Raw genomic sequence first — 24,269 nt, forward strand, 5'->3', positions numbered from 1 at the left:
CACCTCTTAGCTTTATTGATAAGCCTGGGTCCAAATCCAAATGTAAACCAGAGCCATGCAGAGGTATCCCCCTCTCTAACCAATGCTCTTCACTCCTCCTCGCCTCCATTTGTGATCTTGCGGCAAGATTCAGGGCCTACTAGTTGGGTGCTACTGCGTGAATAATTCTGACGCAAAGTCCGCAGGCTGTCCAACGAGCTTAAACCTAAACTTGTGCCCACTGGGTCTCAGTATCTTTGCTGGCTCCACGTGTCTGGCTGCCCCCAAAGGCCAGCTCGAGTCTTTATACGGGCCAGTGATTGACAGCCAGCCAGGTGGGGCCAGCCACCCAGGTTGCCTCCCTGCAGGTACAGTGGTTGCCCCCTGCTGGCAGGAGTGTGGCCAATGTAGTGGTTGTATCGCCACAGGATGACACTGGACAACGAAGATATTGCTTCTTGAACACTTTTGGGTGTATTTTATGGATTTGGGGCTGCTGATCACAAAAATTACCTTCATATTTTCCTATCAATTAAAGTTTTATTAGATATAACCTATTATTGTGATTTCCAGTCAAATTTTAAGTCTACTTCAAGAATACAAAACCATGAAGTGTAACGTGTCATTAAAAATTCATTTTCTGCATTTGCACTTGGACATCTTCCCGGCTGATCTCGATGTCCGTTGGTGACGGACACGGGGAAAGGTTTTACCAGGACATTGTGACCATGGAAAAGCAGTGTCAGGGCAACTGGAATCATCAATGCTGGCCGACTATTGTTGGATACTGACATGAGAAGCATCAGATGCTGAGTACAAATGAAAATCAGCGGGAAAACATTTTTAGGTCAATTGAACTAATGTCAGCATCATTATGCGATTAAACAGGATAAATTCAATCAAAGTTCATTTTTCTCCAACTTCCTACGTGATACAGTAAATCTGTCTGGCCTGAAGCTGTCTATCGTAATCCCCCACTTTATTTCAGAAAGCAAAAATTTGTTGCAGAGAACTGACATCCCATGGCCAAGCTGGCTTAAACTGATGGTGTAACCAATCACTGGGGACCTCATTTCACCAGCCGGCCTTTGCCTGTGGGGTTTGACACCTCCTTAGTAAGCAATCACTGCCCTCTCCTCGTTTTGCTGAGGTGAAACATCAAAGTCTGCAGACACTGAGATTGTAGTGAAAACACAGAACTTGCTGGAGGGACCCAGCTGGTCTTGCAGCATTCATAGGAGGGAGGCAAAGATATGTTACTGACGTTTCGGGACTGAGCCCTTCTTCAAGCATAAATAGGCAGATGTTTGAATTAAAGACGAGGGAGGGGGAGGAATCCAGTCCTAACGCCCAAAAGGAGTTGAGGCGAGAATTGATTTTGCCTCATGGTTTGGACTCTTCCTTACAGCACTGTGGAAGCCAACTGTCCCTCGCCTGAGCTCACCACCTTCACACAGACGGTAAATGCCAATGATGCGCAGGTCCCCCTGATAGAGCTGACCAGATATCCAGATGGAAAGCCCAAGCCCCATCTCAATTCGGCAGTAGAAGTTTAACAGCCAAAGTTAAAGCAGCCAGAAGATTGATTCCAATACGAGGAAATCCCAACTGCAGCTGTCTTTTTTTTTTAGTTTTTTTTAATCTTTTTTTTTTATTTTTTTTCTTTTGTTTTTTTCTTTCTTTATTTCTTTTTTTTATTTTTTTTTGTTGGGGGGAAAGGGGGGTGTTGGACTAACCCAACTGTCCACGTCGCTGGTGCCTCCTATTCAAAGCAAGGTGCCAATTTTAATCACAGGCAGCTCCTCAGCGAGAAGGATTGCAGGAACAGTGGATTAGTAGCCTGGGTCAACCTCGTCATTTCCCCAGAACTAGCAGTGAACCGACCTCCAACAATTCATGGAGAGAAATCGCCACCGTGTGGGCAGTCGGCGGATTGCTGTTGGGATTGTGCCGAGTGTTTTGCTGCCTGTGTGCCCCTATCAGACGCCTAACAGCCTGAATACGCCTGAGATTGTCTGATCTTAGAAGATGAGCAGGCTCAGGCCTGTTCAGTTCTTGGAGGGGAGACCACCCAGGAATACCAGGGCTATAGGTTTCTGTGGGAGGCGCTGGATAAAGTGGCGACTCTTACAGGAGACAAAAGTTACATTACATGACAATAATGGAACCCTGACCTTTATTAATGCTTCTACCTCCAGCGACACCCGGCTCTGCTCCTTCCGGCCTTCTCCTCACCTATTTCCTTTATCCAGACCTCTGTGACCTCTAGATCTTGCCATGGTCGAGCCTCTTGTCCATTAGCGGCTGCGTCTTCATCTCCCGAGCGCAACAATTGCCTGTCCTCTCTCCATTTACATTCCCAGTTCTGATTGAAGTGCTCACCACCCTAGGTGAAGGGTCCCCTTCCCCCTCTTGCTCATTGACAAAAGGGTTAAGCAACTCCAAATATTCAAAGTGAAACGCGAAAGTGCGCTGCATTCATAGTTAAAAACATGGAAATGCTGGAGTAACTCAGCCGGTCTTGCCGTGATTACAGGAGGTAAAGATGTGTATCACTGACATTCCGGGCCTGAGCCCTTCTTCAAGGTACAAACAAAGAACAGGAAGGTGTCAAAATAAAAGACTGAAGGCCGGCCGATGGGAGGAGTCCAGATCAACAAAAGGTGTTAATTGAATATGATAAGAGGAGAGGTGAGAATTGATTTTTGGCTCCGTGAAAGGAGCCAGGGGAAGAGAGAGAGAAAACGAGGAAAGAAGATGGGGTGTGGTGCTCTGTTAGCCAGAATCAAACACACACAAAGATAAAGACTACAACAGGCTTTATCCACAAAGACTTCCACAGAGCCAGGCTGGCTGTGGCTGCAGCAACTCTGAGTGAGGCCTTGGGAGGCCGGCGCAGGCTTATATCCCAGAGGGTGATTGACACCCGACCGGGTGGGGCTTGATGTGTTCAGGCCGATTGATTGACAGCCAGCCAGGTGTTGTCCTGTCCCCTTACACTCCTGCAGTTACAGAGGTTGCCCCTGCAGTAGGCCGGTGGTGTACCACCACAGAGAGAGAGAGAGAGAGAGCTAAGGGAAAAGTGACAGGGGTGGGGGTCTTTAATAGAAACTGGAGAAGTTGATGTTGATGCCATCTGGTTGGAGGGCGCTTGGACAGAAGTGGAGGTGTTGCTCCTCTAATTTGTGTGTGGTCTCAGACTGGCAGTGCATGAGGCCACGGACAGATGTTAGCAAAGAAATGGGTAGCCGCTGGGAGATCCACACTATTGAGGCAGGCAGAGGCGAGATGCTCCACAAAGTGATCTCCCAGTCTACGTCCCAGCCTATCCATCCTCACCTTGTAACTCAAGCCCAGTAGCGCCAATGTAAAGGAGCAGAATTAGTGTGGAGTCATGGAGTTCCAGGCTTCAGTGTAGAAACAGGGTTCCAGGCCCAAAGTCCGCACCACCGAAGGTCTGGTTGGTGCCAGCACAGATTAGTGGGCTGAAGATCCTATTTCTGTGCTAAAACACAAAATTCTGCTCGAGTTCGACAGTCTGGTTACAGGAAGGATATTTCCCCTGGCCAGCTGAGTTTAGAATCATTTATAGGATATAGGGTAAAATATGAGAGAATGAAGAATTCGGGGGTAAACCTGTGGAGTCTCTGAAGAGGATAGATTTATAAGGCCATAGGAAATAGGAGCAGGAGTCGGCCATCCGACCCATTGAACCTGGCCCTCTATTCAATAAGATCATAGCTGATCTGATGGGCTCATCTCCCCCCCCCACCGGCCTTTATCCTGCATCCCTTATCCCGTAATATGTAAAAATCTATGCAACCTTGTCTTAAGTATATTCACTGAAGTCACCTCTCTGCTTTGATGGGCAGCGAATTCCCTAGGTGCGAAAGGCATTGAGGTGCAGAGGAGAGTGTGGGAACACGACACCGAGGATCAGTGCGGAGCAGGCCTGTTGTGCTGAACAGCCATGCTGTGATTGTACGTGTCCTGGAGCTTGCGGGGCGGCTTTGGGGAGTCAAGAGGTGAGAGTCACACTGCAGGATACCCTGCTTCTGTATTCATGTGGGCTGGTCCAGCTCACTTCTGGTCAATGGTGATACCCCAGGCTGTTGATGGTAGGAGACTTGGTGACAATGATACAAAAGGATGTCAAAGGGAGGTGGTTGGAGCCTCTTGCCATTGTCGAGTACCTTGTGTTAACCATTTAGGTCTGTTAAATAACTCGGGATGGTGAATTAATCTACATACATCAGTGATTCTCAACCTTTTTCTGTCCACTCACATCCCACTTTAAGTAATCCCGATGCCATCGATGCTCTGTGATTAGTTAGGGTATGTGGGAAGGAAGGTTGAGAATCGCTGCTCCAGACCCAATTGTTACTGAAATATTTTGCTTGAGAAATATTGTTATTGGCCCATTTCCTTTGGAGTTCTGAAACCCTGCACATCACGAGTCAATCAGGGATGATTTCCAACTTTTTCTTCTCACCCACATCCCACCGTATGCAATCCCTTACTAATCACAGGTCATCGGGATTACTTACGGTGGGATGTGAGTGGAAGGAAAATGGTTGAGAACCACTGGCAAGTGTGGGAAAAAGATGATCATGTTTAAAATAATCTGAATGAAAGGTTCTCAGGGTGGACACTCAATGCTCAAGCAGTAACCAGGGCCTTGCTTGGTTCGTAGTGAGAGTGGCATGGTCAAGGATTACTCCCACCATCACTGCTGCAGTGGTCACCCACCTCTTTATGGGTCATCTGAATCCACAGTGTTCCAGTGCAAGGAAATGTTGCCAACTGGTGCTTCCCAACTTGCCGGAGGTCACCCACTGAAACTCAGTGCATACACTACGGGGTGCGGAAGGACAGTGGCATTTATTCTAACCATCAACAACTGTGAGCACACTTAATAGGATGAGAGAATCCAATTGCCAAACATTATTAAGATCCAAATTTATTGGCCAATTCCTGGATATTCTTCAAACGTCAAGCTAGGACATTCTGAACAAGAGTAATTTGTCTGTTGAGATTCACCCCCAATCAGATTATCAACTTCCAGTAGCCAATGCTGAAGCTTTGAAGTGTAGTTAGTTGTTGGAAAAATGGCATCCAATTTGGACACAGCAAGATTGAATGTGAATTGGCCTGGACAGTGAGGGGGGGGGGGGGGGGGGGGGGGGGCGGGTCCTCTGTGAACCTCTGAAATCATGCCATGGGATGTTTGATGCCAATAATGCTGCTCTCCGAGTGATGGCCTGCGTTCTGTGCCAAAAACCTTAACATCTTCTTCAAGGCTAAAGCAAGGAAACGGAAACACCTTCGTAGCCCTGCTCACCCCTGTGAATCCTTGTGCTGAGGCAGTGGCCTTTGATGCCCTGATGACTCAGGTGTTTATCTAAAAGGTGTGGGACTCTGCACCATACCACAGGACCTGGTTGGCGTAATGGCGGCACGGTTGGTGCAGTGCAACGCTTTTTACAGCGCCAGCGATCAGGACCGGGGTTCGAATCCCACGCTGTCTGTAAGGGGCTTGTACTCTCTGCCCGTGTCCACGTGGGTTTTGTCCGGGGGGGCACCGGTTTCCTCAGAAACGTACCAGGCTGTAGGTTATTGGGGTGTAAATTTGGTGGCACAGACTCGTAGGGCCAAATTGGCCTGTTACCGAGTTGCATGTCTAGAATTTTTAAAAGAGACCTGCTTTACAAATGTCCAGTTGCACTGTCGGGAGAAAAAATTCCCACTCACATCCCTTCAGAACATCACTTGCGTACCTTAAACCTGATTCCCTTGGTTTTAGATACCTGCTAAAAGGAGCTGCTTTTCACTATCTCCTATCTTCCCCCCACCCCCATCATTTTGTTCACCACCATCATGTTTCTCCCACCCTGCTCCACTGCAAGGAAAAGGAACCCACCCTCCAGGCTCTCCTCAATCCCAGCTAATGTTCTGTTAATCCCAAAGATAAGGGGGTTGGCCGATGAGGAGAGATCGAGTCGTCTGGGACTGTGCTCGCTGGAATTTAGAAGAAATGAAAGGGGATCTTGTAGAAACATGTAAAATTATGAAAAGCAGAGATAAGATAGAGGTGGGTGAATTGAGACCAGAATTTGGGTCAGGGTAGTAGATTTAGGATGGAGATGTGAATCTGTGGAATTCACTGCCCATTGAAGCAGTGGAGCCTACCTCAGCAAATATATTTAAGAAGGTTGGATGGATTTTTATATAGTCGGGGAATTAAGGGATGTGGGGAACAGGTAGGTCAGTGGAGATGAGCCGATCATCAAATCAGCCATTGAATGGCGGGGCAGGCTCGACGGGACGGATGGCCGACTCCGGCTCCTATTATGAATCTTCTCTGCCCCCTCCCAATGCAATCACATCCTTCCACTTGTGTGTTAACTAGAACAGTGAACATTGCTCCGTTTGGTTGGGGGGAGGGTTCACGAGCCTCTCTGGCGTGGACCGGCACGCCAATCACAGGCCTCGGTATTCAACCTAGGTATAATATCCAGACAGAAAATGACATCCTCCAATTCTGCCAAGAGTTGTATGGGATGAGAAAGGAAGCCAGAGATTTAACCCTTTCATGGCGATGGCAGGGAGTCACCCTTGACTGGGTAATCCAGGTGGGACAGGTGTTTGACCAACTTTATTCCAGCATTGACAATAATTAACATTAATTTAAACATTCACTTAAATACAGACTTTTAAAAATTAAAATAGTTAAAATAAATAGTTAAATAATATTACAATTGAGAGTGTCAATATGAGCATGAAATATGTTACTGTATATGCCGGTGTATAAGACAACTTTGTATAAGATTATCCCAAGTCAGGCATCTATAGCTGTCAAGTGGAGTGATGCTGCTGGGAACATTTAATATTCTAATTCCCAATCTTTTAAAAGCAAATGACCCAGTAAAGGTTTAAATGTTACTAGTATATTTTAAACTAAACCACCACCTTCTTAAACAGGCCGTTTAAAGCCTGTGGACGGACCCTGCAGGGGAGTGCAGGGTTTGGATTTTTAAGGTTTGGATTTTATACTCCCTGTGTAAGATGACCCCTGGTTTTAGGGTAAAAATTTTAAGATTCAGTACAGTCTTATACGTCGACATATACAGTAATTATTGCTACTAATCATTATTATTTATCTTAGACCCTGCCCACTGCAACCGGTTCAAGGGTCAGAGGGGAAATGCGGCCATTGGGATTGGCCAGTGGGAATGGTCGGATGGCAGTGGGAGGTTTAGGAAGGAGAGTCCCCTCCAGTGAACTTACCAAATTACCTCCACATTATTAAAGCCCAGAGACCAGGGTCAGTGTCAGAACAAGTCGGGGGGCATTATGGTAACTGTGGGGGGCACAAAACATGCTCAGTGGGGGTGGGGTAGTGCCTACCTATTTACCGTGGACCTCCTCCGTGCGCCGCCCCTCTTTCCAATGTATCAAATGCACTGTTTGTATCGCATGGAGAAGAGTGCCACTAATGCTGGGGGTGAGTGGTCACAATACCTCATGGGGGGGCAATGCCCGAAAATGCCCCCCACCCAAGGTGCCAGCCCTCCAAGAGGCCTCTGTGATCTTCGCACGTTTTCCCTGAAGGGAGGGGCAAGAACTGAACCTGTGGTTCCCTCTCTAATCCAGTTTACCCCCCCCCCCCCCACAATACAAGGGTCAGCGTCCAGAATTTGGTCGGTCTCTCCTTTCTCCCCCCCCACCCCTTAAACGGGTTAGACATTGGTGTAGTGGAAAGAGAATTAAGACCAGGAGGACGTGACCTATCCCCACCCCCTACCCCCCCCCCCCCACCCTGCCTAATCAAATGGCTCGTAGCCCTTTTCCTGCCAGATCCTGAATCAGAGGTTGATGGGGAAAGACGCAGGAATTGGAACCACATTCCTAAAGGGGAGGCACTTGATGGGGTCAAGAGAAGATTGTGAGGGATGACATTTCAGGAGACGGGGGCCTGAATGGTCCTCAATCTATCATCACAAGCTAACATCCTGAATGTCTGTGGGTGTTTTGGAACGTTCTGGTTCTACCGATGTGTCCTGCTGGAGTCGAGTTTGGGAACGTGCTTGCTTCAGGCGAGTATGCAGGGAGATCTCCAGTAGCTCCTGACATGTCCTCAGACACTCCTAGATAAGGGGCAGAAATGAGGGTCGGTCAGGTCAGCGTCCAGGGACGGGACACATTGCATTTTGAAAGAGACTTTGGAATGTCCCAAAACAGCTTCACAGTTAATGAGAAATATTCCTGCTGGGTGCAGCAACCGATCCCACAGCCCCTCCTGTCATCTTCCGTGGCAACACAGAAAGAGGTGAGCTGCCTCCTTGAGCCCATCTGCTCAGCCTCATTCCTCTTCTAATGTCCCAGCCACAAAATTCTGCAGACACCGTGGTTGAAGTAAAACCACAAGGTTGGAGAAACCCAACAGGTCAAACAGTGTCCTTTATGCAGCAAAGATCAAGATACAGAAACCAATGTTTCAGGCTTGAGCCCTTCATCAAGGTGTGAGCAAAATGTGGGCAGGCACCCAAACGAAATGGTTGGGGGAGGGGGAGAAGGGTAAGTGGAGCAGCTCCTATAGAGATAGGTGCTAAAGGGTCGGTTAATTGACCAGGAACTCACGGAGGGAGAGGTCCCTTCAGAAGGCGGAGAGGGGAATATGTGCCTGGTGGTGGGATCACATTGTGGGTAGTGTAAATAGTGGAGAAGGCTGGTGGGGTGGTAGATGAGGACAAGGGGAGTCCTGTCCTTGATGCGGATGTGCGAGAAATGGAAGATAAGCGGGTGAGGGCTGAGTTGCTCGTGATTGAGGGAAAGCCACGTTGTTTGAGCAGAGACCCCACACTGGGAGAGGTTTCTCCGCTTGGGGGTGCAAGAGGTTGGGTGGCAGAAGGGTGAATGTGGACCGGTGGGGGAGAGACGTGGCTGGGTGGGCAGAGGATGTGGGGCGGAGAGAGCGAGCGGGAGCGCTGATTGGGCTTAGCGCAGCTACTCACCGTGTTGCAGCGGATGGAGCGGGCGAGCAGGTCGGTGAGCCCCTGGTTCTCCAAGGGAATTCCCGGCAGACTGAGGCGGAGACCGCAGATGGCAGCAGCGAGGCTGGCGGCGCCGATCACCGATGGTGGATGCGACACGAACTCGGTGTCTAAAATGATGTGGTCATCAGCGGCTAGTATCCCCATAATCGATGGTCAAAGACCAGCTCCCTCTCATACTCCCCCTCCCCCAATCCCTACCCCACCCGAGGCATCGTGGTGTCATACAGCAAATAGGCCCCGACTTCTCCATGAGAAGTTGCCATTCTGGCAATTTGCCTGCGTCCTGAGCCCCTCCCTATCCCTAAATCTGGCCAATGTCTTTTGAAGGTTGTTATTTTACCTGTTTCTACAGTTCCATGTTCCAATATGGACCACCACTGACTGAAAAGGTTGGCTCCTGGGGATCTCTCCCAAATATTTTCCATCTCACCATAAACCCATGCCTTCTAGTTCCACGATTATCTACCCTGGGACAAAACTGTCTGCTAGAATCTAACGTAACCCCTCTTCTTTCTGACCAGAGCCTCAATACCCTTCGTCAGGGTTCCTGAACCCTTTGGACTCCGTGTCCCAAGACTGGTTTTATGCCCAACCACCAGCTGGTCCCTACTGGTGTTCGATTTGTAGTTTACCCATGGACTTAGTCCAGAGTCCACATGATGAAAGTTTTTAAATGGCCGGAGTCCAAAGGGTTAAACTTACCTGCCTTGTTCTTCACCCTACCAGGAATGAACAGATTCACCTTTTAAAAACATTGTACTTTCCAGCTACCCCCTCACTTACAAATATCCCCTCCCAATCAAACCTCTGTGGGTTCCAACCTATTTGTTCCAAATCTGGTCTTAACTTGTGAACCAGTCCCGTCTCTCTCTGTGACTACGTTACAGTCACTCAGCCCAAAGAACTCGACTGTCATGTCGGTCGCTTACCCGATCTTGTTCCCTGCAAACCCACACCTGCCCCAACACAAGACACAAACCCCAAACCACCTCGACCCCAGTTGCTGGTGTCGAGCATGGGGCCCTCAGCTACCTGTGCTGCAAAGTGCGATAAAAGTCTCGGTGTGCCTGCGGATCAGCCGCTCCCGTGCCACTGCTGGTCCGAGCACCTCCAGCAAATGCTCCACAAACTCCTGTGGCGTGGGCGCTGCGATGTCCCACTGCAGCTTGTCAAGGAGAAGCAGCTCCATTGCCTGTGGAGAGATAGGGCAGAGCCTGAGAGAGGCCAGTGATGGTCACAAACACCTTGTTCCCTTCCCAGCACCTAGAAGAGTGGTTCTCAACCTTTTTGTTTACACCTTAAACACTCCCTTCCTAACCACGGTGCGCCCATCTTTCCAACCATGGAGCGCCTATGCCATAGGATCCACAGCCTTCCCTACCTCACACCCATTACCCTCCATTTTCCTTTCATCCATGTGCCTGTCTTAGAGTCTTTTGAATGTCCCTATTGTACCAGCCTCTCCCCCTCCCCATCCCCCCCAGTAATGCATTCCAGACACCCACCTCTGACATCTCCCCTAAACCTTCCTCCTCTCACCTTAAGGATCTCTGGTATTTGTTATCGTCACCCCAGGAAAACGGTGTTGGCTGCTCACCCTATCGACCCCCCCTCTATTCTGTCACCTCTCATCGTTTGTTGCTCTATCAACATTGCTTCATGTGTCCCAAGTAAATCTGCCCGAGGTGTCTGCACTATATAAGGTGCAAGGACATTACCCCACTGCCCACTGGCTCCATCACGTGTGTGTGTGTGTGTGTGTGTGTGTGTGTGTGTGTGTGTGTGTGTGTGGGTGGTTGTGAGGCTGTGTGAGTGCCTGGGAGAATGTGTGAGAGAGAGTGTGTGTGTCTGTGAGAGTGTGTGAGAGTGTGTAGGTGCATGTGTGTGAGAGATGGTGGGCTTGAGAGTACTTGTGAGGGTGTATGAGTGAGTCTGTATGTGGGTGTGTAAGAAAGTGTGGGTGTGAGTCTGAGAGTGAGTCAGTGTGTGGGTGTGAGTGAGTGTGAGTGAGTCAGTGTGTAAAAATGAGTGTGGGCGAGTGAGTCAGTGTGTAAAAGTGAGTGTGGGCGAGTGAGTCAGTGTGTAAAAGTGAGTGTGGGCGAGTGAGTCAGTGTGTGGGTGTGAGTGAGTCAGTGTGTAAAAGTGAGTGTGGGCGAGTGAGTCAGTGTGTAAAAGTGAGTGTGGGCGAGTGAGTCAGTGTGTGGGTGTGAGTGAGTCAGTGTGTAAAAGTGAGTGTGGGCGAGTGAGTCAGTGTGTAAAAGTGAGTGTGGGCGAGTGAGTCAGTGTGTAAAAGTGAGTGTGGGCGAGTGAGTCAGTGTGTGGGTGTATGTGTGTGAGTGAGTCTGTGTGTGAGTGAGAATGAGTCAATGTGAGGGTGTCAGTGTGTGTGAGAGTGAGTCTGTGTGTGGGTGTGAGAATGTGTTTATATGAGAGTGCATTTCCATGTGTGAGGCCGTCCAGATTTTCTGCTCTGGGCTGGATGTGGACAGGATTTACTGGAATGTCTCTAAAGAATGGAAAAGCTGAGATACAGTGAAACTAGAGGAGATTTTGGAGAGACGTTTAAAGTCTGATAACAAGCTAGCAGTAACCGTAACGCAGGGGCTGGTGAGAATGTGCAGGAACCTGGACATATCAGGTTTTTTTGGAGATTAGGAACTGGGGGGGATGCCAGAGACTGAGCAAACCTGTGAAATGAATGTCACAGAGGATGCTGCTCGCTCTCTCTCAGTGTGGCCTGATCCAACATTCACTCTGACCAGGTGTGGTCCCACAGATACACAATAACTTGGCAGTGAATACACCAGTCCTGCTCTCACTCTCTCCACACTCCCTCTCTGATCCCACAAACCTGGCATTGTTAGAAACATTGCATTTCTGTGATATCTTCCACAAACTCTGGGTGGCTGAAAGCATTTACTATCAGACAGCACAGGAACAGGCTATTTGTCCCATCACGACTATGCTGTTTGTTAGATTTATTCACCTACATTTTTCCCATGGCCTTCTACACCTTGGCGGTTGCAGCCAGTAGCTCCCTTGTGGACTGGCAAATCAACGGTAGTGCCCAGTCGTGGACTGGGCAATCAATGGAGCTGCCAAGTCATGGACTGACCAATCAATGGAGCTGCCCATTGTGGACTGGCCAATTGATGGTAGTGCCCAGTTGTGTTCTGGCCAATCAATGATGCTGTCCAGTTGTGTTCTGGCCAATCAATAATGCTGCCCAGTTCTGGACTGGCCAATCGGCAGTAGTGCCCAGTCATGGACTGGCCAATCAGCAGTAGTGCCCAGTCCTGGCCAGGCAAGCACCTGGAGCAGGGTTAGAGTAGGCCAGCAGAGTGGAGAAGGCAAACTGCTCCATTTGCTTGTGAAAGAAAGCACAAGGTGAAGAAGTACAGGGGTTGAAGAAAGAATCCATGGCCAGTGATCAGACAGGTGGACAAAGTTGGTGCTGGTCAATTCCTGACCCGGGGAAGCCTGTACTGAAACAGATAAACAAGGGTTTAACTCATCCAGTGAATGAACAACTCTTCAAGGAGGGGATGAGGAGAATGGAGCCCAGAGGCGGATTGACCATTCGGCTGAGTAGGCTTAAGCCTAGGGGCCCGGAAGGGAGGGGGGGCCCAAGAGCAAAATAAAACAGTTTAATTGAGTGAACACATGAATATTTTGGATGATGTTCCAGTACTTTTGTTTTCTAAATTAGGCCCCAAACATTTAAACATTGAGAAGTAATGCTTTGAGGACTTTGTACTGCAGCCGCAAGGTTGTGTTTACCATGACGACGTTATTACATCATGAGTTGGCGTTAACATGTGCGTTTACTGGTTAAAGACAATGAGCGAGGCCTGTTGGAACACAAACGCCAATATTGTGAAATCTATAAAATATGATGATAAACGGAAACTTTTCTTTTGTAAGCCTGAGTTTTACCACTCCATTATGCGACAATGCCAGGCAGAACGTGATTACATGAACTCACTTCTGGAAAGGATTGTTGCTGCAATTAAATTTCATGCTTCTACATGTAGGACATTATACACAGTGCAACATTATTTAATGTTAACTTAACGTCGCTTTATTCTATTCAACCAAGGGTGGGGCGAGGGGACCAAGGTCAGGGGGAGGCCTGAAGCTCAGCCTAGGGACCTGGGTGGTAGTTAATCCGCCACTGCTGAAGCCACGTTGCTACGGAGACTAGCCTCGGTGAAGAGAGAATCCTCGGCGTCCGGGCGCGAGAGAGCAATGGCCAAGAGTCGAGAGGAAGCCCTAGTATCAGAGACAAGAAGGTTGGAGAGAGTTCAATGTCAGCTGTCTAGCCAGCATTTGGGTAAACATTGAACCGCTGGAGGGACGCAGCAGGTCAAGCAGGTATCCATGGGTAGATATGGTAGGTCAATATTTGGATCAGAACCCTTCACTGAGGTTATCTCCGAACTACTGCTTCAGTAATTGTCTTAATAGTCTTGGAATTTATTAGTATACCAAGATACAATTTAAAAATAACCCAGTATCTGGCACCTATGGGGATTAAGAGATGCCGGAGAAGTGAATTTTCTGTTTGCTTGAGACTATGTTGCATGGATTTACTGCTTGGGGAAGGGTGGGGGGGGGGGTTCAATTTTAAACTTTCACATTTTTTACCTCTTTATTCTCAGATATTTTTGCCAATTGCTTGAAGCTGCTGGTGACTTGAATTCCGGATAACAGGGGTTTTACTGTATTATCAAAGGATGTGTAAAATGCAGGTTGTATATCAGACCTACTGCGTGGTCACAGAACATGGACACTGGGCATTCCAGTACAACCAATGAAATGCTTTCAGATATAATGGAAACCCCATCACAGGTTTCTGCACAACAAAGCTCCCATAAGCAGGGTAGAAAAAGTGATGCTTGACTTGATGGGCTGAAGGGCCTGCTTCCGTGCCTCTGTAAATCCATGAGGCACAGTCCCTGCTCGCTCCCAGGCAGTGCCTCCCTCCTGGAATGAGAGGGTCACGTGACCTCTCCAAGCAGGCAAGAGATCAGAAGTGACCTCACCTGCTCATCAAGGGTCAAATCTCCGCACCTGTGAGTATGATGCGTGATTGGCCCTCACAGCTGACGTGTGATTGGTTCTCCAGGTGCCAATCGATGGTTAGATCTGCCCACAGGTGAGGCTGACATGCAATTGGTCCTTGCAGGTCACGTGGACGGGCACCGCATTGATAAAAGCCATCGGGTGGAGCAGCTCCTTCAAGCTTCAGATTGCAGGCCATGGGCCGCACCAGGGTGCTGCCTGCGATGGGCCTATCCTAGATCCTAAGCCTGGGTGACGCTGGAGACCAGATTCATGTGTATGTATTTATTAGTTGTGAATAGATTACTGTTTATTCTGCATACCATTTCCTGTGGATGGTGGGTACTGTAGGTTTAACCCTCATTTAGTTATACTTGCCTGTGGGTGATGGGTACTGTAGGTTTAACCTTCATTTAGTTATGCGGTATACTTGCCTGTGGGTGGTGTGTACTGTAGGTTTAACCTTCATTTAGTTATGCGGTATACTTGCCTGTGGGTGGTGGGTACTGTAGGTTTAACCCTCATTTAGTTATGCGGTATACTTGCCTGTGGGTGATGGGTACTGTAGGTTTAACCTTCATTTAGTTATGCGGTATACTTGCCTGTGGGTGGTGGGTACTGTAGGTTTAATCTTCATTTAGTTATGCGGTATACTTGCCTGTGGGTGGTGGGTACTGTAGGTTTAACCTTCATTTAGTTATGCGGTATACTTGCCTGTGGGTGGTGGGTACTGTAGGTTTAACCTTCATTTAGTTATGCAGTATACTTGCCTGTGGGTGGTGGGTACTGTAGGTTTAACCTTCATTTAGTTATGCGGTATACTTGCTTGTGGGTGGTGGGTACTGTAGGTTTAACCTTCATTTAGTTAGGCGGTATACTTGCCTGTGGGTGGTAGGTACTTCATTTAGCTATGCGGTATACTTGCCTGTGGGTGATGGGTACTGTAGATTTAACCTTCATTTAGTTATGCGGTATCAGCCAGCTCCCCACCATGATTACCAGCCCCCCCACATCTCCATCGGGCACACAAAACTCAAAACGGTCAACCAGTTTACCTATCTCGGCTGCACCATTTCATCAGATGCAAGGATCGACAATGAGATAGACAACAGACTCGCCAAGGCAAATAGCGCCTTTGGAAGACTACACAAAAGAGTCTGGAAAAACAACCAACTGAAAAACCTCACAAAGATAAGCGTATACAGAGCCGTTGTCATACCCACACTCCTGTTCGGCTCCGAATCATGGGTCCTCTACCGGCACCACCTACGGCTCCTAGAACGCTTCCACCAGCGTTGTCTCCGCTCCATCCTCAACATCCATTGGAGCGCTTACATCCCTAACGTCGAAGTACTCGAGATGGCAGAGGTCGACAGCATCGAGTCCACGCTGCTGAAGATCCAGCTGCGCTGGATGGGTCACGTCTCCAGAATGGAGGACCATCGCCTTCCCAAGATCGTGTTATATGGCGAGCTCTCCACTGGCCACCGTGACAGAGGTGCACCAAAGAAAAGGTACAAGGACTGCCTAAAGAAATCTCTTGGTGCCTGCCACATTGACCACCGCCAGTGGGCTGATAACGCCTCAAACCGTGCATCTTGGCGCCTCACAGTTTGGCGGGCAGCAACCTCCTTTGAAGAAGACCGCAGAGCCCACCTCACTGACAAAAGGCAAAGGAGGAAAAACCCAACACCCAACCCCAACCAACCAATTTTCCCCTGTAACCGCTGCAATCGTGTCTGCCTGTCCCGCATCGGACTTGTCAGCCACAAACGAGCCTGCAGCTGACGTGGACTTTTTACTCCCTCCATAAATCTTCGTCCGCGAAGCCAAGCCAAAGAAAGAAGAGTTATGTGGTATACTTGCCTGTGAGTGGTGGGTACTGTAATTTAACCCTCATTTAGTTATGTAGTATACTTGCCTGTGGGTGGTGGGTACTGTAGGTTTAACCTTCATTTAGTTATGCGGTATACTTGCCTGTGGGTGATGGGTACTGTAGGTTTAACCTTCATTTGGTTATGCGGTATACTTGCCTGTGGGTGATGGGTATTGTAGGTTTAACCCTCATTTAGTTATGCGGTATACTTGCCTGTGGGTGGTGGGTACTGTAATTTAACCTTCGTTTCACAATCATGAGTTGAGATGGTTAGCAGTGATTTACTTGCACCCAATGTTTAGTTATTTGTGTAAATTATTTGCTGTGTGTTTGAGTGTGTGTCCTTTTATGAATTCCCTGTGTGTAAATAAAGACTGCAGTTGAATACTAACACGTGTCCATCTTTGATTCTCTATGACCCCGTCAAACCCATTCTGTTCATAAGACCTCCCAAGGTATCAGGTGGGGCTTCATGACACTGCAGCACTCCGTCAGCACCACAACCAGGGCTTTGTGCTTGATTGGCGGCGAGGAGCCACACCTTCATGGACAAGTTCCACGAAAGAGGGGATTTTGATTCCAGGGAATTGATCTCCATGCCCAGGGAGATCGAGCTTGCAGAGGAAGCGCTTGACAACTCACCGTCAGCTCCTCGGGCCTGATCGAGTGGATTGTGTAGGCACACAAGGTCTCCGCGCACAGTGGATGGGTCTGGCGGAGCTTTGATGCCAGGAAGAGGCAAGCGGACCCCAGCAACTGGAATCTGGATTTCTCCAGCGGCATCAAGGACAGGAACCGGTCCAGATAATTCATCGCCAGTGGAAACACCTCCTTCTCGCAGCCCTCCTCTTCACAAACCTGCCATTCAAGAGACACAAGGAGGGGGTTACATCTTGATCGTCCTCACAGAGTTAATTAGACCGAGGTTTAATAACAAGTAGATTGAGACCTGGAAAATGTTCTGCTGCCTATAGGAGATCATTGGTCATTACAGGACACTTATGAACTGGAAGGCAGCAGGAATGAGATTTCTTGTCCGTTGTATCAACGTGGTTGGTCCAAATCAGGTCATTGGATGGAACGTGAGGGTGGGAGGAAAGGAAGGAGTAGAAGAGAGGGAGAGAAGGAGGGAAGGTGGATGAAGGATTCCCATTAAAGAAATGAAAGCAGTGAAAGCCTGCCCGAGATCTGGATGGACCTTCCCTCTCCATCTGGAAAAGTTGGTGAAAAGAAAGAATGTGCAGGACTTTGGGGTGGTGTTCCAAAAACGAGGGGACAGTTCCTTTAAAAATACCAAATCCTTCAGCAAGCAAATTTTTTTTTTAAAAGGTAAAGCAACGGCTGGAAATGTGAAATCTGGAACAGATCTGGACTTTGATGAAGGGCTCAAGCTCGAAACATTGGTTATGTATCTTTATCTTTGTTACCTAAAGTTCCCTGTTTGACCTGCAGAGTTTCTCCAACTTTATGTTTATAGATCTGTGACCCCCCCCCCATAACATTGGAAAGACATAGCAGGTCAGGCTGGGGACACACAATGAATGTTTCCCCAGCCACTGCCCAATGTTTAGGGAGCACTTCTAAGTTTAAATTTAAGATTATTTGTCACATTACACCTGATACAGTGAGAAGGATTCTTCCAAGAGCAGTCTAACAGGTCAACTCTAAGCACACAATTACAGAGTCAATGATAAAAGATCAATTCCAGTAAAAATCCTAAAATCCAAACTGCTCGTGCACAGATTGGGTTGGTCCGGATTCTTGGGCAGTACTTTAAAAATTCAAATTTAAGGAGAATGAAGAAGAGGTGAACAGGTAAATTTTGATAGTTTACAAGTTGAAGTTGTTGGAGGACATGCTAAACTTCTATCGTCTTCGATAATCATAGAAGCATTGGTGTGCTTTCTTGCCTATTGTTTCAACGTAATTGGTCCAGATCAGGTCACTAGAAAAGTTTACGACTTAAAGATATCTACTCTCTCCACTTCAGATCCATTTATAGACAATCCCTGCATTTCCCACAGCTCCAGCGTAATCCTGGAGGGTTGGAAACAGACTCGGTCTCTCTTGGTTTTAAGGAGGTAAAGAAGGAATACGTGTTTCACATTCAACTGGGCCGCACGGTTAATGCAACGCTGTTACAGTGCCTGTGACTGGGGTTCCAATCCGGTACAGTCTGTAAGGAGTCTGTACATTCTCCCCATGTCTGCGTGGGTTTTCCTCCAGGGGCTCCGGTTTCCTCCCACCCTTCAAACATACCAGGGTTGTAGGTCATTTGGGTGTAATTGGGGGCAGGATGGGCCTGTTACTATGCTGTAGGTCTAAATTTGTTTGTTTAAAACAACCCTTGGGCCTTGTATTCTTCCCCAGATTTTAATGAGGGATGGCCTGTGGCAGAGAGGCAGGTTGGTCAGTGGCTGGGACTGGACGCACTCTGAGATACAGAATAAACTCAATCAGAATCAAGGGAAATTTCAAAAAGGAATTAATTATATACTTGGAAGGGCTATGGAGAAAGAGGGGTTATTTGGATCATTCCTACAGAGAGCTGATCTCGATGTGATGGGCTGAATGGTCTCTTTGACTACTTTTTGCACAGTGTGGTGCGATCGTCAGGCAAGACAAAATGTGTTGGCAGCAAATTCCCACCAACAGGGTCTGGGTTTGTTGGCTGGACCATCCTGCTCTTCACCATTCACTCACTGGAGGGCAGCCTGGGCTTCATCACAAAACCCTTGAATAGAACCAATTTAGCCATTCAGCCCATCACAAACATGCTGTTCCTCATGCCCATCTGCATTAATCCCATTTAGCAGCAATAGATCCGTAGCTTTCCCTGCTCTGGAAATTCCGGTGTTCATCTCAGTTCACTGACTTAATGTTGTGAGAGTCGTCTCTCTCTACCACCCCCCCCTCCACCCCCTAAGGAAGTTCCTTCCAGACCACCAACTTCTGTGCCAAAGAAAATCTTCCTCAGATCCTCTCTAAACATCCTACCCCACCCCTTATCCTAAATCTGTGCCCTCTAGCCTTAGAGACTTCTGCTATGAGAAATGTTTCCTTGTTCTCTTTCTGTATAGATTTCAGATTTATTGTCAGAGTACGTACATGATATTACATACAAGAGCGATTCCTGCAGGCGAGGCAGAATCACCACTTATTGGTAGTGAAAAAGATAACCCAGTGCACAATGTACTCATGCAAACAAATAAAGAAATGTAAACAAACTGACTGTGCAAACCAGAGAGGGGAAAAAAATCAATAAAATGCAAAGTGAGAGTCCTTCATTGAGTCCCTGATTGAATTTGTCATCAAGGAGTCTGATGGTGGAGGGGGAACAGCTGTTTTTGAATCTGGTGGTACAAGTCTTGTGGCACCTGCACCTCTTTCCTGATGGCAGCAGTGAGAACACCCTCCTTAATTGTGGAAACCTTATCTGGTGTCCCTCATCTTCCAATGATCCAAAGAAAATAAATCCAGTCTCTCCTCACAACTATAACGGCCAATCCCCAGCTCCACCCTGGTGGATATCCTCCGCACCCTCTTCATTCCAAATGTTTCAGTGATTCTATGACCAGCAACCTGTGGCTCCTTGGCACGATTCCACTCTCTGACCTGCGCCAGATATTTTCTTCCCCCTCCCCCCACCCCCGCACCCCTGGTCTGCAACTGGTTGCACATTTCCAAGACATGGTCCAGACAGCGGGCCCGACATTCCAGCCAAGTCCATGACCCACACAGAGGCAATACCATGAATTGTGCACATATTCCTAGTTGGTTTCTCCGTGGTAGGAGCCCTAACATCGGCTGCGGCGAGGACGGGGTGTCACGTTGCCAAGAGGAGCTGAGTTTCAGGTGCGAGGTTAAACCTCTTGCTGTCAGGTGGAGTTAAAAGATTCTATTGATCTGGGGTAAAATGATTTCTAAAAGGGTTGAAGCACTGTCAAATGTCAGAAGTCTATACCTTTCCCCTCTGTGATCAGTTTAGTTGTAACTAAAGCATGTTTAACTGCATATAGGAGTCCTGGGAGTGCTGCAGGAATCAGTACTGTCCACTCTCACCTACATCAACAACTTGGATGACAATGTGGTTGGAATGGTTATTAGGTCTGGAGGTGACATGAAAACGGCTGGTGCAGTCATTCTCAACTTTTTCTTTGGCTTTGGCCCCCTTAGGACCCCTTCCCACTTCCCTGTGAAGCAGTTGTTTAGTTGGTCTCTTCCATATTTCTCTAACGTCAACTACATAACAATATATTAGACCAACACAGTTAGCATAGTGGTAGCCTCCAACCTCATGGCACAAACATTGATTTCTCCAACTTTTGGTAACCCCCCCCATCCCCTTTCTATTTTGTCCCCCATCTCACCCCATTCTCCCTGTCTCCTCTTCCTCCTCACAATTTCTCCTTCCCTATTCTCCTTCTACTCCCCTCCCTTCCCATTCCTCCTAGGCACTCCATGCATTCCTTCCTTTTATCTCTCCCTTCACCCAATAACACCCCCCCATTCTCCCCCCCCAGCCAATCACTAGTCTTCCCCCTCCCCCACCCACCTTCTTAAAATCTCTGTACATTCTTTCACCACGAAGGGTCTGTGGAGGAAAGCCGTACTGGTTGGCCTGCCCCGATACTCTAACTCCTTCCCCTTCCAGGATCCCTAATAAAGGCCCCCCCCCCTCCCTCAGTACTGCTTTGGAATTGGGCCAACAGCATGTAAGATATGCCTGTAAGTTTATAGTCATTAATGCCTATTAATCTCAACTTCTGGCCTGTCGGGTCTAATTAACAGTGCAACAGGGTCCTGTCCAAAACATTGACTTACTGCTTCTTCTTGATGCTGTCCGATCTGGTGTGTTCTTCCAGCATTTGTGTGTTTTCATTTTATTGTTTAACCTGCTGAGTTTCCCCAGCATTGTGTTTTTACACCTGTACTAGACAATATTGTGGTCATCTACTCGTAGGAGAGAAATCATGAAGTTGGAATTGAGGCAGAAAAGATTTTTGAGAATGTTATTAAGACAGGTGGGCTTGACTCGTCAGGAGAGGTTGGGTCAGCTTGGACGTTCTCCCAATGGGGAAAAGGGGGGTGGTTCTTAGAGAGGTATATAAAATCATGAGGTATACAGATAAGGTCTTTTTCCCAGGGTAGAGTCTAAAACTAAAGGTATAGATTTAAGGGGAAAGGGGAACGATTTGAAAGGGGCCTCAGGAACACCTTCTTCACACAGGGCGGTGAGTCTGTAGAACGGTGGTTCTCAACCTTTTTTATTTCCACTCACGTACCACCTTAAATAATCCCTTACAAACCACAGAGCACCTGTGGCATCCTATGGTAGTTAGTAGAACGAGCTGCTAGAGCGAACTTTCAAGGTTATAAAACGCTTTAAACAGACTGATTCGATTTTGTTTTTTGCCCTTTGGAGCCTGTTCTCCAAGATTAACCCTGTTAATCTGCTACATGAGATCCTTTTGATTGGCGAGTGCCTACCTCGAGCATCCACCCAGCTAGCCTGCTCCGCATGTGAGGTCGAATCTCCTTCTGTACCTTCTCCATAGCTCTCCAGCACGGCAGGTATTTCTCCTCTGTCTCCAGCAACGCGGAGAGCACACGGCCCTTGCAGCAGGCTGGGGTCCGCCGAGCTCGGCACTGCATCTCTGGGCCTGCCCCCTGCAGCATACCCTCCCCTTGAGACATCAGCTTCTGAACTTCCAAGCCACTGTCTAACTTAAATACCCTGAGACTTGACCCAGCCCTAACTCCTCCCTCTGGCTCCTTGCCCACAGAATCCCTCTGTCGAATTGCATGAAATAACTCTACAGTCTTGTGATGAATAGCCCGAACATTAGTCATTTAAATGCTAGCCTGCCTTTTGTAGCTGCCTCCTCCCCACTCTAACAAGTCGGTCAATCATTTGTCTCCACTGAAATGAGATCAATTTTTCAGGTTTACTCTCTCTGAAAACACTTTCCTCTAACTGAGAGACCCCCTGTCCCCTTTTTGCTTTTGTCTGAACGTAGAACTGTCTATCAGTCATAGAAGACATTCCATTTAAACCTCAAAATGCACACTCATATACGTGTGTAAATGAGAACAGTCTCACACACAATGAGCATTACCTAGAAGTGTGTTCACACACATGCACAGGGCACATCAGTGCGCAGCAAGTCTCTCCCTCTCTTTTTTGTTTGAAAACATAGTCTCACACACACACAAATAGACCATTTCCTGGAGGAAACCCCCACAGACACGGGGAGAATGTACAAACTTTTTATGGACAGCGTGGGATTTGAACCCTGGTTGCTGGCACTGTAATAGCACTGCATCAATTGCTACAGTTACTGTGCTGCCCTTAAATGTATCCATTTATATTATTTATTTATTGACATTTAATTAATAAATATTGTAATTAAAATGTTAAGTAGCTAATATATATATATATATATATATATATATACTGATATATTTATGTTAAACATGTTGTGATATCTATTATGAGGGTCATTCAAGAGCCTAATGGATGTGGGGAGAAATTTTCTTTGAACTGATTGGTTTGTGATGATACACCCTTGAGCTTTCTTCCCCAGTGGGAGGACGCAGAAGAATGTCTGTGGGTGAGGTGGGTCCTTCAGTATGTTGGCTGCCTTTCCGAATCATTTGGCCGTGCAGACGGAGTTGATGGCGGGGAGAAAGGGTTGCGTGACGTTTTGAGTCGCCTTCACCACCTTCTCCAGCTTCTTCCGACCTTAGGCAGAGCACCTCTCGTACCCCACTGCAAAGCATCCAGCAAGGGTGGTTTTGATGGAGTATCTGTAGAAGCTGTTGAATGATGTGGGGATTAATGCTGAAATGCCTTTGGGCTAGAGATATTGGTATGGATTCTTCAGAATTAAAATCAGAATTTATTGTCATGAACAAGTCACGAAATTCATTGTTTTGCGGCAGTATCGCAGGGCAAACATTCATATTATAACCATCTTACAACAATAATATATATTAAAAAAAATAGTGCACAAAATTTAAGAGAGTGTCTGATCATTCAAGAATCTGATGGCGGTGGGGAAAAAGTTGTCCTTGTGCCACTGAGTGCTCGTCTTCAAGCTCCTGTACCTCCTTCCTGATGGTAGCAGAGTGGAGAGGGCATGGCCTGGGTGGTGGGGGGTCCTTGAGGATAGAAGCTGCTTTCTTAAGACACCACCTCTTGTAGATGTCCTTGATGGAGTGAAGTCTGGTGCCCGTGATGTCGCAGGCCAAGTTACCAACCCTATGGAGATTTTTCTTGTCCTGAGCGTTGGCACCTCTGTACCAGAATGCTCCCCATGGCACACCTACAGAAGTTTCAAAAGTACAGTAAAACCTCGTTAGAACACGGTAGTTGGGGTCCAAGATTTCATACCGCGTTACAGCTGAGTCGTGGAACAGATACCTATATGTCAGAGTGCCCACAGATAATCAAACCCAAATATTACAAGTTTTTGAAGGATCCCCTATCTATAACTAACAATTTCAATGAAAGAAAGCAAGCCCATCCTTTCAGTATTGGTATTCTGAATTTTAATCAACTTATTTGCAAAGTTTGGGGTCCACAGATACCCGCATTATAAGTGATTCCGCAGATTAACGAATTGTGTTCTAATGAGGTTTCACTGTATTTGGAGGCAAACCGAATCTCCTCAAACTCCTCACAAAGGAGTTGCTGGTGAGCGTTCTTCATGATTGCATTGATGTGAATGTTACATCAACATGGTTAGTCCACATCAAGTCACTGGAAATATCTACTTCCAAGAACTTGAAGCATTCTCCAATATCCACTTCATCGCCATTGACGAGGACCGGGGAGCAGAATCTTCACTCATGCCAGATGCCTCCTCATAGATCAATGCTCAGCTCCTTGGTCTTACTGATGTTGAGAGAGATTATCTTGGCACCATGCGCTGGACTCTCAGTTCCCTTCCAATATTCCATCTATCGTAATTTGATCTTCAGTCTTTGACGGTCATCAGCAAATAAAGATGGAGTTGGTATTTGGCTGTAGAGTTGTGAGGGTGGACAGGCAGTACAGGACTGTTTACTTGGCTGCAGTGTCATGGGAATAGCGTTCAGGACTGAATACGCATCCTTGCAGGGCGCTGGTGGAAGAGAGGTTGCTGCCCATCTTCACTATCAAAGTGTCAGCAGACTTTCATCTTTCACCGACTCCAGCCTGGTCGATGTGAGGTTAAGGATACAGTTGAAGCGGAGAGGTGGGGGGGGGGGGGGGGTGCGGAGGTGAAGATGCTGAAATTTGGGGATGA

General features: G+C 47.6%; 1 protein-coding gene across 1 annotated transcript; it reads right to left on the reverse strand.

Annotated features, from left to right (window-relative positions):
• Positions 1-5,934: 5,934 nt before the first annotated feature.
• LOC138748054 (G1/S-specific cyclin-D1-like) lies at positions 5,935-23,689 on the reverse strand. Its single transcript, XM_069907750.1, has 7 exons — positions 23,601-23,689; positions 21,466-21,589; positions 16,618-16,833; positions 10,068-10,227; positions 8,994-9,142; positions 7,989-8,126; positions 5,935-5,997 (listed from the first exon to the last, which is right to left on the reverse strand). The coding sequence occupies exons 1-7, from the start codon at positions 23,687-23,689 to the stop codon at positions 5,935-5,937; spliced, it is 939 nt and encodes a 312-aa protein (XP_069763851.1).
• Between the last annotated feature and the right edge of the window lie 580 nt (positions 23,690-24,269).

The sequence above is a fragment of the Narcine bancroftii genome, chromosome 13 (assembly GCF_036971445.1).
Source record: "Narcine bancroftii isolate sNarBan1 chromosome 13, sNarBan1.hap1, whole genome shotgun sequence".
NCBI classification, from domain to species: Eukaryota; Metazoa; Chordata; class Chondrichthyes; order Torpediniformes; family Narcinidae; genus Narcine; species Narcine bancroftii.